Consider the following 16160-nt stretch of genomic DNA (forward strand, 5'->3'; position numbering starts at 1 on the left):
TTTTTTATCAAACTGATAAGTGATAACAATAGTTTTTAAGTACTTTTTCTTCTTTTTTATAATAGAAACAAAACAGGAACGGCCTAGTGGTAAAGGGGTCACAGCTGTGACTTCCGCCACCAGGGTTCGAGGCACGGCTACTGGCAGATTTACATAGGAGAATTGCCAGCCTCGTGAGATTAGTCCTTGGGCCTAGGAAACCTTTGGGAGACCCGCGGTTATTCAAAAAAAAAAAAAAAAAAAAAAGAAACAAAACAGGAACGAAATGTCCACTCTAAATTCAGCTGTTTAGACTTTTTTACTTGAACTCAATATTCGCCCCCCTCCCTCCTTGATCCACTTTTCTTGGATCGTGTCGTGAAAATGAAAATTGAATGGCAATCTCGCTACTGATACATATATGGTCCTAATCTTTTAACAGAAGTAGCAACTTGATTTTGGTACAAACAATTTACTTTTTAGGTAAAATGCCAATATTGGCAAGATCCATAAATTTGGAAGAGCAAAATTAAATCTGACGATATTATTACTTCTTTTGATACGCTTGAATTTTCTTTGCGAATAAAAGTATTTGAATTTCGACTTGAGGCTCGACCTTTCTCGATTTTTGACACCCGCTTTTTACGCTTGACTTCAGGACAAGACTTACATAAACAAAAGAGACATAAAAACAAACAAACACTCAAGCCTTTATTATCTGCTTTTAAAAATAAAATTACTAATTTATCTCCACTGTAGTTTTACTGGTAAACAAAAAAGACAAATAATACAGGTCAGCCAACTAGCAAACTGGATAACGATGACATGAATTATCGCTACAAAAATATAAAGTATACGATCATACAAGTTGATGAAAAAGTCACCGGCTCTTGACAACATTTGATTGGACGTCGACCGTACAAAACTAAAATAGAGTCCTCCTTTTGTTACGTAGTAGTAAATATATAAATGTTTATGTCTTAAGCTGAGCAAAACAAGTTAAAAATAAATCCGATTCTGGATTTGGCAAATGACCTATTATAAATCTAAATACGTAATTCAGTATCATTCGTAGTACCCAGTCAAATTAATTTACTAGTATCTAGCGTTCTTACATCATCAATAAAATTATTGTTCTGATTCATTTGGTGTTTCATAACATTTCGATTTTTTTTGTTTTACTTGTTTATTTTCTTACTTATGCATGATTCCGTTTTTATAATATCTCTGTTTATTGCGTTGACCTAAAGAACCAGCCGACGATGCTTGCCTTTGAGATGTTGACACCTCATCGTTTGTTATTTTCCAATTATTGTCAGCCAGACGCCGTGTCGTTTTTTCCAACGATTTGCAAGAACGTCGTGCCGTTTTTACCATTTGAGATGAAAAAATTAAAAAAAAGATTCAGCCTATTCAATTTAAGAATTTCAAAATTTGAACAAATTTTACAGCAAAAATGTTCAACTCATTCAACTACAATTTTGTAGATGAATGGATTGAATAATTTTCAACCCAATATTTTTTAACTTATAATATATTCAACCCATTCAATTTTAAACAACCATTTATAGTCTAAGTGCCTCATCTGACTACTCCAAAGAGTTGCATGCCTGCCTCTGCTGACAAATCAAAATACATGAAAAGGCATTAGTCTGTTGTGAATTGTGAATCTCAATGGTCTGGTTTTAGTGGTGAAAATGTTTTTCAGACCATATACCAAATTTTCAAGATTGGTCTAGAAATGGGAATTTGGAGAGTGGACAATCCGATTTGTTTTCCTAAATTCAATTATTTCATTCAATGCAAATAAAGATATTATTCAAATTACAACACAGTTGCGTAACGACACGATCTGGATTTGGGGATGTTGTGGACCCTAGAACGAGTCCAAGTTGCATGGGACATGCCGTTTCCCAAACTAATAGTATCATTTCATGTTTCCTTATCCCTTTCTTTTTTCTATCGTTTCATATTCGTCCCGTATATCATTTTCTTATCAAAATGCATCATCTACCAATTGTCAAGACTAATGATACATGTTTTCTGAAATCGCCTAGGAAGTGACGTGATACACTGCTCTTTAGAGTTTGATTAGTTCTCCCGCTAGCACCAGGGGCGGAAGGAGAGAAGATTCATAGGGGTCAATTGACCCCGGTGAAATTTTTAAAAATAGTTGAACTTTTATATAAAAAAAATTATTGACCCCAATCCAATAAAAATATTGACCCCTATAAAAAAAATTTATGTTACAAACCCAATAATTACAAGAAAACATCTTTCACATTTTTTAGTATATCGACTTATAAAGCTACTTTTTATGCATCTTTTAAAAAGAAAAAAAAATTTGACCCCGATGAATAGATTTTCTGGCTCCGCCATTGGCTAGCACCCGCCTAGCGGCTGGTAGCGGTCGGTTGCGGTTGTTAACGGTTGGTACCAATCACAGAAATCGTTCCACACCGTTTCGAACCGTTCGAAATCGCTGGATTTCAAAAGCTCATTTCCGCAAGCGTTTGCGGTTGCGGGTGGTTGCGGTTGGTTTAAAAAAAGAAATAAACTAAAAAAAGAAAATAAATAAATTCAAATATATATTAACAAGTCATATATATTCACGTTAATTCTAAAAAATAATAATTATCTAACATTAATTTTATAATATTAATAATTATTTTTGTTTTCAATATAAAATTTATTTGAATAATTATTTATGGTTTTTAATCATTCATCATGTTTAAAAAATTTATACTTTTTCATAATTATAGTTTTTGGTGTTTTATACTTTTTTATAATCATATATTATAATCGTACCCGCTGATCAACAAGTCGTAAATCTCCCGCAAATGCACCCGTTTACAACCGCTTAACCAGTAACCAGTCGGTCAAAACGCTAAATACGCTTGAAACTGTAACCGCCCGCTTCTGCAAACTCCCACAACAACTGCAACCGCTGCGTTTAAACCAGTCAAGCTTTTAATTAGAGTTTTTTTTTTTTTTTTAATTAGAGTTATTCATGTCGATTGTAATGTAAAGACATACCGTACGTTTCACTCGCTGGTCTCATCTAGTATATTGCTTCTTTTACATTATTTAACTGTCATAGTTTGATTGGCAACCAGAAAATTATCTTCGTGTATATATGAAAACTGTCATGCAAATCTCCCTATATTTAAGTTAACTTTACAGAAACTAATATGATTTTTTTTGGAGGGGACAAACTTAAGATTGGATACGTCATTCTTGTTAATATATAGATCTATATGATCTTAATATTTTGCTATAGTTAATTATATTAAACTAACCTTTAATAAAAATCGTTGTTCTTCTGGATGATTTAGCTTGTCTCTAATATCATCGAACCCTTTAATACTATTATTTAATGCCGACAAACGATAGAGAAAGGTTACACAAAACTAAAAATATGCGTAAAAGTATAATCAAAGGAAAATAAGAGGATGTAAGGAGCACCAAATGTTGAACTTTTATTTTTAGGCTGTTTCTGTTCTTAATTCCCTTTTCACGTTTTTAATTAAGCTTAAGAAATATTGAATTGTTAATGAGTATTGTACTATTATTTAATATTGGTCGTCGTTGTTTCGATAGGTCGGTAACAGGGAAAATAAAAAAATAAATGCAACTGAAAAATCACATTTAATAAATCATATTATTGATTAAGAAAGATGTTTAGAATGTTTAATAATCTTGAAAAATGATTCATGGCTTACATGCTTATAAAATCAACACAATGATATTGTAAATTAAACGAAATTATATCTAAAACACGTTTGAATTATGCGTACTTAGAACAATTGGTAAGCTTATTAGAAAAAAATGTAGAATTTGTCATTTATATGAATAGTATCTACTATAATATTTTAAATGTGTATTTTAAAGCAACGAAGTCAGTGAATGTGACAAGGCCTCTTTTAAAGTCGCCATTACGTTTTTCGAGACTTAGGGGTCGAGACTTAGGGATGTGCACAAAGCGAATATTTGTTATTTTAAAGATACTTATTACTTAGTTTGCCTTATACTAGTAATAAAAATTAATATTTGTGTTTAACTTGTTGAAAACGAATACTTGTAATTTCGAGTACTTGCTAAAAAATAAGCAATTTGCGAATTACTTCTTTTGCCTTATTACTTGCTACTTGCGAGTTATTTGCAAGTAATTTGTGTGGATGTTGGAATCCGCAATACAAATTTTATGATGTGTATCGGGTCGTCTAGCCTTGCTAATTCGAACAACAATCGTGAAAAGAAAACAAAAGAGTAAAGTCTATGTATCTGTTTATTGCTCAAGAAATCCCCCCTCTTACAATGGTTTTCGTTTTCTATTTATAATTACGCGATTCGAAACCAAAGTCGTTCATCAAGCCGCAGATCTCGCCCTCATCAATATTTCCGTTTCAAATCTTCCGAATCTCGCAAATTCCGTATGACCCGCCTTTCATTTAATTCACGAAATCCCGACGTTTCACTCGAGCTGGGCCGAACTTTACTGGGCCGTTCTTTTCGTCTTTTGAACCGGGCTAACGGCCCACTTCGTTTCATTGTTCTACCACTTTTCTGGGCCGGATCCGACTTGCGAGATCCAATACCAACAGTTTGCAAGTAACACTTTCAAAATTTTTACATATTTAAATTTTACTTTACTTTTGATGTAACTTTTAAATATGTTTTTAAAACTAATATAATATGAAATATATGTATATAAACGAGTAACGGGTCAAACAAGTTGAGTATTATTTTTTTTTTACTATTTGTTGCTTAGTTTGTACTTACAAATATCTAAATTATACTATTTAGTACTTATCTTGATAATAACGGGTACTTGTTTTTTCAAAGTGAGTACGAGGTAAGTAACGGGTACGGGACAAGTAACAAGTACTTGTGCCCAGCCATAAGGAGACAATTGTATTTTCTATTGGAGCCAACAATATCATTTTCTTTAGTGATCTGGACAAATTTAGAACCAAGTTCATTATTAAGACCTTCTAAAAGTGACCAAAAAGGACTTGGATGATAAAGAACTAGAGATGGTGGGATTCGTTTTCTAACCGCAATCTACATAGCAAAGTTTCAAACCATCGAAACATTGTCTCGAGACGATTAGGTTTAACCAGTGTTTTTAACTCCCAACTATTTGAATAACTCAACTATTAAATTCGTTAATCATCCGTGTTTGTTCATTTCATATGATAATATGACTATAGCCTAGAGGACAATTTAGAGTATAATAATCTTTTGGGTAGCTATTGGTTAGCATGTCTTCGTGAACAATACGGCACATGGGATCACATGGACCTTCGAATATGTTAACAATACGACACGCTTGACTTTTTTTTTATATTATTAAAATGTTGGAATATAGCGTAGAATTAGATCCCTACATACATTATTTATTTCTTTTTAATTTTTATATCCACTACTCGGGCTAGTTTAATACTATTTTATATAATTTGTCTCCATTAAGATTATACACAGTGGTATATATTTTAGTGGTGTGTGAGTATTATTAAAAAGGAAAATAATAGAATAGTGTAACATATGGGTGTGAGATAACACTTGGGTGTGAGTATTATTTTAATGTTTTATGTTTCATCTATCTCCTTCTCTCTTTCTTCACTAACCAAATCTCTCTTTCTCTTAAAAAAATTATAATAAATATATTGTTAACACACACCCACCCATATGCACTAGTGTGGGTGCTCTTAAGCTACAACGTGATAGAACAGTTTCATCAACACGTTATTTGAAAGATTCACTACTTATTTATACATGTACACTTTAATAATTACGGCACACGGTAACGTTAATTCCACGTCGACCATCTTAATACTACTACTAGTCAGAGAGTTAACTCTTCCATTATTCTCAAAGTCACCCGTAAATATCACGGTGAGATGAATTAATTATTTATCTAACGTATAATCCGATAAACGTCATTTTTGTTTCAGTACACATTTAATTTAGTCTACGATATAACCGAAAAAAGAAAGACATGACAATTACAATTTTTAATAAGCAAAATAGATAGTCGAAAATAATTGAATTAACAAGACTTTGCTTAAGCTAACTTGATTGCCTACAAAACTGCTCTTAGATCTAAAATCCAATGACTATCACATCATTCAACATGTCCCAATTGGTACAACGTCTCAATCAAATAAACCCAAACCCGCACATTAATTCCATTAACCGAACGGTACCATCTCCCGACTTCTGTTAACTTCTCCTATCAAAGATACGTTTATAGAAAAAATTCATGTATACATCAACAACAAAAAGTCGTAAATGCAAAAGAATTTCAAACAACATTGCACTTTTCCTTTTTGATGAAAAATCGTAACCTTTACTTTTCTAATCTTCTTCTTAACCAATTATTTCTCGTTGGCATCATAAATAGGTTAATAAAATAATTACCTATCCTCGAATTTAATTAAATATCCACTTCCAGTTTTTTAGCTTCTAGAAAACTTATCTCTCTATAAAGGAGCCACACTCTTCTCTCTCACCTCATTCATATCTCTCTCAACCTGAACATTTTCATTTTAAGCATAACATTTTTTTTTCTAAATCAAGAACTTCAAATCTTGAAACTTTCCAAAACGATGGAGCTTATTCCTGATCTTCCTGAATCCGTAGCTCGCGAGTGTCTCCTACGCGCTTCCTACCAGCAATTTCCTCTTATGGCCTCTGTTTGCAAACTCTGGCAGCGAGAAATCAGACTCTCTGATTTTTTTCGACACCGGAAAGCTTCAGGACATAGTCAAGAGCTTGTTGTCTTGTCTCAAGCTCGGGTCGACCCGGTTAAAGAACTCGGATCGGGTAATAAAACCATCCCCACGCCCGTGTACCGAATCTCGGTTCTTGAACTTGGTACCGGTCTAAGAAGCGAGCTGCCTCCGGTTCCAGGTCAATCCAACGGGTTGCCTCTGTTCTGTAGATTAGCCTCTGTCGGGTCGGATCTTGTTGTATTGGGCGGGCTTGACCCGGTTACATGGCGTACCTCTGATTCGGTCTTCGTTTTCAGCTTCTTGACATCCACGTGGCGCGTCGGGAATAGCATGCCAGGTGGACCACGTTCCTTCTTCGCTTGCTCTTCGGATTCTCAACGGAACGTCTTCGTGGCGGGAGGACACGACGAAGACAAGAACGCGATGATGGCAGCTCTGATGTACGACGTGGCAGAAGACAAATGGGCTTTTTTGCCGGATATGGGCCGTGAGCGAGACGAATGCACAGCTATTTTCCACGCTGGCAAATTCCACGTCATCGGTGGTTACGCCACGGAGGAACAAGGGCAGTTTAGTAAAACCGCTGAATCGTTCGACGTCACCACGTGGCGGTGGAGTTCACAAGCCGACGAGTTTCTCTCCTCGGAGATGATTACATGGTCTCCGATTTGTGCTGCCGGTGAAAACGGAGATTTATATGCTTGTTGTCGCCATGATCTGATGGTGATGAGAGATGACACGTGGCATAAAGTTGGGAATCTACCTGCTGACGTGTGCAATGTGTCTTACGTGGCGGTAAGGAGGTCTGGGAAGCTGGTTGTGATCGGTTCGGCCCGGTATGGTGAACCAAGTGTAGGGTATAATTGGGATATGAGCAATTCTCGATGGGTGAAACTGGAAACACATGAAAAATATGAAGGCCACGTTCAAGCTGGTTGCTTCTTGGAGATATAAAAAACTTTAGAAAAGATTCCGAAACTTTTGTACGTCGTTCATGCGAAATGACGCTAAATTTGGTCGGTTGGTTTTTCCAAGTGTGACTGTATAAATATTCTATTGTCATACATAACTTTGTAAGTTTGATTGTAAACATATAATATTGTCGACTGATTTTATCGTTTTTATCTAATTTTTAAAGTTGTTGGGTGATGTTACTAAAGTTAGCGGTTGATTTTATACTTCCATTATTTAATGTAGTCCTTATAAGCAGTGGCGGAGCTAGAATTTAAATTTACCGGGGTCAAAATATAAAAAATATTTTAATAAAGTGTGGTTGTTTTTTTTCTTCAAATTATATTGCATATAGCTTATGTTTTTTTATTACATTTACAAAAATGAAATTCTGATATTTATAAAAACATTTGGTTTGTCTAAAACATAATAATAAAATTAAAAACAAAGAAACTTATATATAACAATTAGTGGTTATAGTCTATATCATTTTGTAATATTAAAAAAGTTATGGTTTAAGGGGTCAAAAGAGTAGTTTTCATATTGGGCACTGGGGTCAATTTATAGGAATTTAATCAAATATCTATGTATTTGTTTAAATATGCTATAATATTAGTTTGATTTTGAAAATTCACCGGGGTCAGTTGACCCCATGTTTCTATGCTACCTCCGCCACTGCTTATAAGCCCAACTAAGTACTTACTCTATTGAATTATTGATCCACGAAGCTTACACTTACACGGACAAGAGTGTCGATGCGTTATGTTGGTCCCATTTCGTGTTAGATCTGAAAATTTAACATTCGAGTCATTAACAAGACGAAGCCCTAAAAAATGACTGAATCATGTCAACTGTAGTTATGTGCCGATTGAAACGAAATTCCATGAGCATCAACTCAAACTCAAGTAGAAGTATCAACTAGAGATCAAAAATATTATCTCTGTTTCACAATAGACTATGTTAAAGGCTTTTGCGCACATGTTAAACAAATTATTTTTTGTATTTTCTTCTAAACTAAAATTTTCAATATCTAAACACAATTCAACAATAATAAAACAATATGCAGAATACAACTAGTCAAAAATAATTAATTTTTAAAAAAATTATTGAAAACATTATATAATATTAATGATGTCGAGATATGAAAACAAACCCAATATTCACGAATAATCAAGCCCAATATTTAGAAAATACTAAATGACCCAAAAAATCATTTTTTCTCATGACCACGACCCAACTAACTAAGTAACCAAAAGGGTCCTTTATGGCTTTAGTTCATCTCTCATATTTTTAGGGCTTCCGTCTTACTCGTAAAGTTATTCAGATTTGCTATTGAGGATCTTAATGATGCCAAATTAACGAAATCGAAATTTGTCAGAAAGTTGAAGAAAATTTATTTCTCCTACAGAGTAGAAGATCCTAACAAAGCTAAATATATATATATATATATATATATATATATATATATATATACTAGATATCCACCCGCGGTGTACCGCGGGCCTATATTTTTATTAAAAAGAAATATAAATTTTTATTGTAAGGCTTCTCTTTTACATATTTGCTATTATTTTTTTTATTTAAATGTATATATAGATATATACATATCTATATACTGTAGTATTAGTATATTTTAAGTTCATTTTTGAAATATAGAGATAGAGAAAATTATATAGTTCATTACGTACTGATATATAGGGTATTAAAACTTGGTTTGTACTATTTCTATTGTTTCACCAAAAAAACAAACTATTGTTTTCAAAATCTTATTATCGTGACCTTTATTTTTACATGTTCTAAAAGGGTTTCAAGTATGAAAGACTCCTAACGGATAACATGAGAAATAAAGGATAGATCACTTGAAAAACTTTGAAATCTGTTGATTGGAAACGTGTGTGTTGATGAATGAAACGACTGCTCTCGACATCTCTTATATAGGGAACAAAAAAATTAGAGTCTTCTAAATTATTGTTATTTTTTTGTAGTGAAATTAGATTTTGAGATACAAAAATCTTATCTGAGTAAACTAACAAATCCAAAATATTGTGATTGAATAATGATTATTTTGTTTTTAGAAAGATTGTGATCTTTAGAATATTGTTGGAATATGCCAAAATCTATAGCAAATAAATGCACTTTTTTCTCTTCTATTTACGTAGTTACAAAGATATATCCATATGAGATTGCAATCTTTATGTATATGTATTAGTTTCTTAATAAATGTTAAATAAATCGAATCTTCGTGTAAACAATTAATCCCTGTTTTATTATGTACATTAATTTCGGAAACAAATTAGATTCTTGAAACTAACGTTTAAATTTTCTTAATTAAAAAAATGAATTAATGATTTATATTGTATTAATTATTTATGATAAGGTATGTGGAATAATCATTAGAAATTTAGATTTGATTTTGATTTTATTGTTGTAGTAGTTTCTATTTGCTAGATATTTTCGATATTATGTTTAATAGTATTTAAAATTAAATATTTGATTTCCATATCTTTGAAACTCAAATCTAAAAATTAGGGATGTTTAGTTAGTTAATTTATTGTCGATTTGTTTCTAAAGAATTTCAAATATAAGATTGCAATCTTTCCAAATATATGGCTATTTATTAGGAGCATTAATAAGAAAGATTATTTAGGATTAAAATAGGTAACTTAAATATCGATAATAAAAGAATTAATTTCGTTTTAATAAATGTGTTAGTGTTATACTTATACCCGATTGCCATAAAATCATATCGTTTTAAAGTCGATTTGTTTAAAAATTTCCTAAAATTCCTTATCCAAGACCCGGGTAAAACCCGGATCCAAATGAATTAATGCCAAAAATACCATGTAAAAATGTATATGTAGATTACACATTTAGATATTGACCCGTGGGACAATTTTGACTTTTTAATTTTGTTCTTCATAAATTTATGATTTTCGTAGTATATAAAATTGATTGGTGGTGTATGGTTTTTGATAAATTTAGCTCTTATAGTTAAATGTAGTATTATTTATATTCATATGTATGACAAAATATTTCTTAAAGTAAATAAAAGGATTTGTAAAATTATTCACATACCAAAATTTCTGCCCATTTTCATGGATACGGGATCTTTGTTTAAACTGAAAATTATAGATTTTTTTTTTCTTTTGATTTTTTGAACTTTTTATTAAAGTAAAAAAAGTATTTGTAAAATAATTCACAAACCAAAAATTCAGCCCGTTTCTATGGAACAATAAAAAGATTACACCAATTCCAAATCATTTTTTTCAAAAGTGTTTAGTATAAATAAAGCAAGAGCCTTAAATTAACACATCAAATACCAAAAGCAGAGTATAAATAAATACTTACATGGAAGAGTAACTCTTGGTGCATGAAAGTCAAATATTAATTGAAAGAATACGGTTATTTGAAGAGCAAACAAACAAAAAAGCAAACATTGGCTTTCACATGTTCTCCTCAGGTACACATAATCCAGCCAAACATCTTCTTCTTGCAAATATAAAACATATAACGAAACAACAATATTTAATATACAGAGGAAATCTCTTCATCATATTTGAAAACAGTCACTAACCCTTACATGTATACCATCTCTTCCTCCACTGACTTCCCTGCGGATCAAAGACCAACCTTAGAACTGCTTTACCCTCTTGTCCTTATGCTCCGGAAATCATTGTGCGAATTATGATGCTATCAAACTGCTCGTCGTCCTTCCTTCTCAATTCCAATTATCTTCATGTGTGAGTTTGAATGCACAGATGGGACGAAGGTCGGGCTTGAGGCTGGTCGGTAATAAAGCGAAAATTTCCAATTCCTGAATCCAAACACAAAAAATGAAAATATAACATTATATACTAAAAACGGAAACTGAGATTTTAAAAGAGAATAAGCCTAGCTTACCATCATCCTCTAAAGAGAAAAATAACAAAGCGTTTCACATGCAAACCCAGATTAATAATATAATTAGACTATTTTCACAATCTAATACATTATTGGTAATTAATATCTGAATAATGGAAATATAAATGCAGGTGAAGAACACGCGCAGTGGCGGTGGGCACAAGGAATCTGAGGCCGAGAAAGAAGCATATACCCCTACCCAATATCAATACGCCATGCCCTGGGAGGAACAATTAAAAAAAAAACAATTAACATTCTACGAAAAAAATCAATAAAATAAAAAGAGAGAAAGCACCACGTGGATAGCTACCTGGCGATACAGAAGGCTTTGTGTGTTTGATGTTGCGATTTCGGTAGAAGAATAAAAAGGCTTTGTGTGTTTGATGGTGGGATGAGAAGTGAAGCTAAAGAGTTTATATAGGCGTGGAAGATTAGGTTACGAAAGTAGTGGTGGCCAAGGTAAATATTCATGCTTTAATCTTTTTAATCAAATCATTCTAATCGGATTTTTTTTAGGAATATGCTTTAATTCCGATTTTGTATAGTAGTAAATAATTTCCTTAATTCAGTCGGTATAAATATTTGTCAACGATTTCTAAGGACAATATTTAAAAAAAAAAATCAAATAAAAACAATGAATGCTAATGGTGAATGAGTTCAATCTTTGATTTCCATTTCATTGTTTTCTGATAGCATTAATGTCTCAAATTTGTTATCGTAATCTTAGGGAATATTGCCGTAAATCTCTGTATAGATATTTCATTGAAATATTTCAGCATTAAATGTTTTTTTTTAAATGTATTTATAGCAAGTGACTAATATTCCTATAATTTCGATAAAAATGTATTAAATTCAGTTTGTTGTTTAGAGAAATAATTAATGGAAGATCCGATCGAGATATTCTTAAGATATCGAATTGAATATCGTCGGCCTATAATAAAATAATCGTTTTTGATTTCAAAATATTAACTTAAATAGAAATGAAATGAGGATTGTTGAGATGTTTTAGAGATTGTGTCGTTGGGAGTAATTAATTGAGAGAAAAAATGTCCGAATAGAGATTATAGAAAAAAAGAACCAATTAATGTGGGAAGAAGTTAAGGAAATAGAGTTTAAATAGAATTTAAGAATTAATGATGTTTTTTATTACAACATTCCTTAAAACTCTTATCCTAGATCCGAATATGATTAAACCGGGTAAAACCCGGATCCAAATGAATTAATGCAAAAAAATCCTGTAAAAATGTATTTGTAGATATATTTTTTAAAAAAAACTAAAAATAATAAATGAGTTTTGTCGTTATGAAACCCTAAGAAAATATTATCCTAAAGAGTACGTAGATGATCTTGAAGAAAGCCTATCGAAATAAGATTAAAATAAATTAAAAATAATAAATTGAGTTTTGTCATGATGAAACCCTAAATGGAGAGTAGAAGATCATGATGGAGAATCGAGAAGTAAATGGGATGAAGAGTGGTTGCAAGCGTAGAATAGAGCTTCCAGATGAAATATTGGCAGAGATAGTGGCGAGATTACCTTTTAGAAGTGTAACGAGGTTCAAGGCCGTGTGCAAAGGATGGAGATCATTAATAGAATCAACGTACTTCCGTCGTCTATTTGTGTTTGCTCACCAAAAATCTTCCTCGTCGTGGTCACTCATGTGCGGGACATTTGGTTGGTCAGTCCAGGAAATGGCGGGGTTCTACGGGTGCAAGAGATATGGTCTTCCCCGTAGGCTAGGTTCATACATCCCGCCTCATGGCTTGGTGGATAAATATAAGATCATAGCCTGCGCGGACGGATTGGTTTTGCTTCGAACCGTAACGAAAGGAGAGGCGTTCATCGTGGGTAGCCCCGTGTTACGGCAATGGGTTCAGCTCCCACCTCACCCTTGGAAAGGGATCAGTTCATCAGTTGAGGTAACAGGTCTAGTCACCCGAGTAGAAGACAGTGTCGTTTTGGAGTATAAGGTGGTTTGTATGGATAATGAACTCGGTTTGGAAGTTGAGTCCCTTATCTTTGAGATATATTCGTCAGTGACGGGAAGGTGGACTCGCAAAGAAGTCCGTTGTCCTCGTCTCATCGTTTCTTTATCCTATCAAAGATGCTTGAGTTTGAACAAGATGCTTCACTGGCTTGATAACCATTATCGTTCTCGGAGTAATGTGGGAGCCATTGTAGCATATGACTTCTATGCTGCTGATGATCAACAGCAGTGTCGCGTTATCCCTTTTCCTGATCAAAAGGCTTGCTTTAGAAGAGCTTACACTACTTCCGGGGGATTCCTCATCTACATAGACTACATTAACAAAATCCATCTTCTGTTGAGGCTTTGGAGGCTCGAGGAGTACACAAGTGATTCAGGGAGATGGCAATTAACGCAGGAGATCAATCTAACATCTTTTGGCTGCGATCACCGATACTTTCCGGTGGCAATGCATCCCTCTGAAACCCATATCATTTATATGGGAAATCCGGACAAGGCTTTGGTGTCAATAGACTTGAAGACACACAAGCTTACACTCCACACCAAATCATCAGCTTATAGAGACACAATGGTTTACCACTATTTGCGTACTGTATATTTATCAGTAAATGCAGGTTTTGATCACGACGTTTTCTACACACCCCAATTCACACTCCCAACGTGGATGGGGTCGGTCCCTCGTGCACCTTCAATATAGCCATTCTTTGCTTGTTTCGTTTTCTCTTTGTCCATTTTTTCCATGTGAAAGATTACTTTCGTTTAATATAGTACTAGTCCAAGAAATCTCTATACTATTAAAAGAGAAGTACAAATATAAATGGGTCGGGTCAAAATCAGAAAATTGACCCGAAATTCTGAAATCGGATCTTTGAAATTTTTTTGGAATATAAATTCGAATTAATAATGAAAAATCGAACTAAAATCAAATGTTTATGGAAATCAAATAAAATTTGATTTTACTTATGGTAACTAATTATAAAATCATATTCCGAACAATATTATACATTAATTACGTATAATATATTTGTTCATATACTTTTGGAACTAATTCCATAACAATTAACGTTTTTCTCATTAATTTTGCTTATTTTAGCCAGTTATCATTAATTAAAAGATATCTTACTTGCTTCTAGAGATTTCTAAAAAATTTATCACAACTAACCCATCTATTTTATAAATTAGATATTTTTATTTTGGTCGTGTAAATTAAATAGATATGAAATCTATGTAACTAATTTTAATTTAATTAGATTAAATCGAAATTATGGTATTTTCATACAATCATACTTATAGTTTACCAAAGAAGTTTAATTTTCAAATTATAAAGATTTCTTGAATATGATTTTTAGAATTATTCAACAAGATGATAAATATTTATTAAATTTTGTGAATCATGAAAAATATTAATTATTTTTAATCATTATATTTCACCTTTCAATCTCTCATCTAACACATAAGATACATATTCTATAATTTCTATGTCCAAACTCCATTGAGTTGTATGACTAAATAATATTTCTATTAGAACTGTCAAAACGAGTTGATTCGTCCCGTTAAGCCTGTTTTGCAATAGGCAAAATATAGTTTGGCATGTAGTTAGTCTGTCTGCACGACCCGCGGGTAGCATATATGAAACACAACCCCGTCGCGCGAATGTATGCTGATTTGCGGAGTTATCCGTGAATTTTGTTTAAATAATTTTAGAGTAACCAAAATTTAAAATTCTACTAAAATAAATAAATTAAAATGTTTTTAGAGAAAATAATCTTATATATCATTATATTTATAAATATTATAATTTCATTTATTAAAAGTTTTTTAAACTACCACATGTTGAATAAATTATATTTTTATCAATAAATACTATCATGCGGGTTGATCCGCCAACTCCCGGACGAAAACCGATGACCCACTGCGAATCAATACATGTGGCCCGCTTATTTGCGGGTTTAATATATTTTCCCAAATCTGGCCTATAGTGAGATGATTTGGGCTCGACCCACGGTTTTTGACCTATTTTGACTGTTTTAATTCCCATGATTCGTCTAATTTTTGAATTCTAAAACACAAAATTCCATTTTGTAAATCATAATTAATACGATTGGTTTAATTATAAACAATTTAATATTTTCTTTACAATTTGTTATTAGAAATATTTATAAGTACATTACATGATTCGTTCTACTAAAAACACGCACAATATTAAAATCAACGTATGTAAATCAATATTCTCCCGCGGTGGACCGCGGATCCGATCCTAGTGTATTTCTTTATAACCCTCCTTATTTTTTTTGGGAAATGCATGCATTTGAATTTCATTATGCTAGAAAATAATACTTAGACGTAAGTGAGACAATGCATCAGATCACTACAGTTCTTGCGTTTCCTTTGAAGATAGCTTGCGGATTGGAGGATATATTTCTCTCAGACCATATCCTATAAACCCTGTTTTTTCTCATCAAGAAAGGAATCATATTTCAAAATGTTTGCCTTTTCTTCAATATGGCCTTTATAAAAATCGGAAAAGAAAAAAGAAAGCTATGAAATAACTGAATATACGCTACATAGAGTCTCTTAGGAAAATAATCATACAATGTAGGAAAAT

General features: G+C 32.5%; 2 protein-coding genes and 2 long non-coding RNA genes across 4 annotated transcripts; 2 read left to right on the top strand and 2 right to left on the bottom strand.

Annotated features, from left to right (window-relative positions):
• Positions 1 to 1434: 1434 nt before the first annotated feature.
• On the bottom strand, positions 1435 to 2904 carry LOC110225181. The gene is made up of 2 exons (XR_002329592.1): positions 2788 to 2904; positions 1435 to 1598 (listed from the first exon to the last, which is right to left on the bottom strand). It is a non-coding gene; the product is annotated as an uncharacterized LOC110225181 (long non-coding RNA).
• A 3491-nt stretch (positions 2905 to 6395) lies between these two features.
• LOC9326179 (F-box/kelch-repeat protein At1g15670) lies at positions 6396 to 7845 on the top strand. The gene has a single exon (XM_021014448.1). It carries the CDS (start codon positions 6591 to 6593, stop codon positions 7668 to 7670), a length of 1080 nt encoding a protein of 359 aa, XP_020870107.1. The 5' UTR covers positions 6396 to 6590; the 3' UTR covers positions 7671 to 7845.
• A 3754-nt stretch (positions 7846 to 11599) lies between these two features.
• Positions 11600 to 12151, bottom strand: LOC110224628. The gene is made up of 2 exons (XR_002329130.1): positions 11878 to 12151; positions 11600 to 11787 (listed from the first exon to the last, which is right to left on the bottom strand). It is a non-coding gene; the product is annotated as an uncharacterized LOC110224628 (long non-coding RNA).
• Positions 12152 to 12212: 61 nt separating this feature from the next.
• On the top strand, positions 12213 to 14316 carry LOC9326180 (putative F-box/kelch-repeat protein At1g15680). Its single transcript, XM_002890072.2, has one exon. The coding sequence runs from the start codon at positions 13008 to 13010 to the stop codon at positions 14250 to 14252; it is 1245 nt and encodes a 414-aa protein (XP_002890118.2). The 5' UTR covers positions 12213 to 13007; the 3' UTR covers positions 14253 to 14316.
• The last annotated feature ends 1844 nt before the right edge of the window (positions 14317 to 16160 follow it).

Source organism: Arabidopsis lyrata (assembly GCF_000004255.2).
Source record: "Arabidopsis lyrata subsp. lyrata unplaced genomic scaffold ARALYscaffold_1, whole genome shotgun sequence".
NCBI classification, from domain to species: domain Eukaryota; kingdom Viridiplantae; phylum Streptophyta; class Magnoliopsida; order Brassicales; family Brassicaceae; genus Arabidopsis; species Arabidopsis lyrata.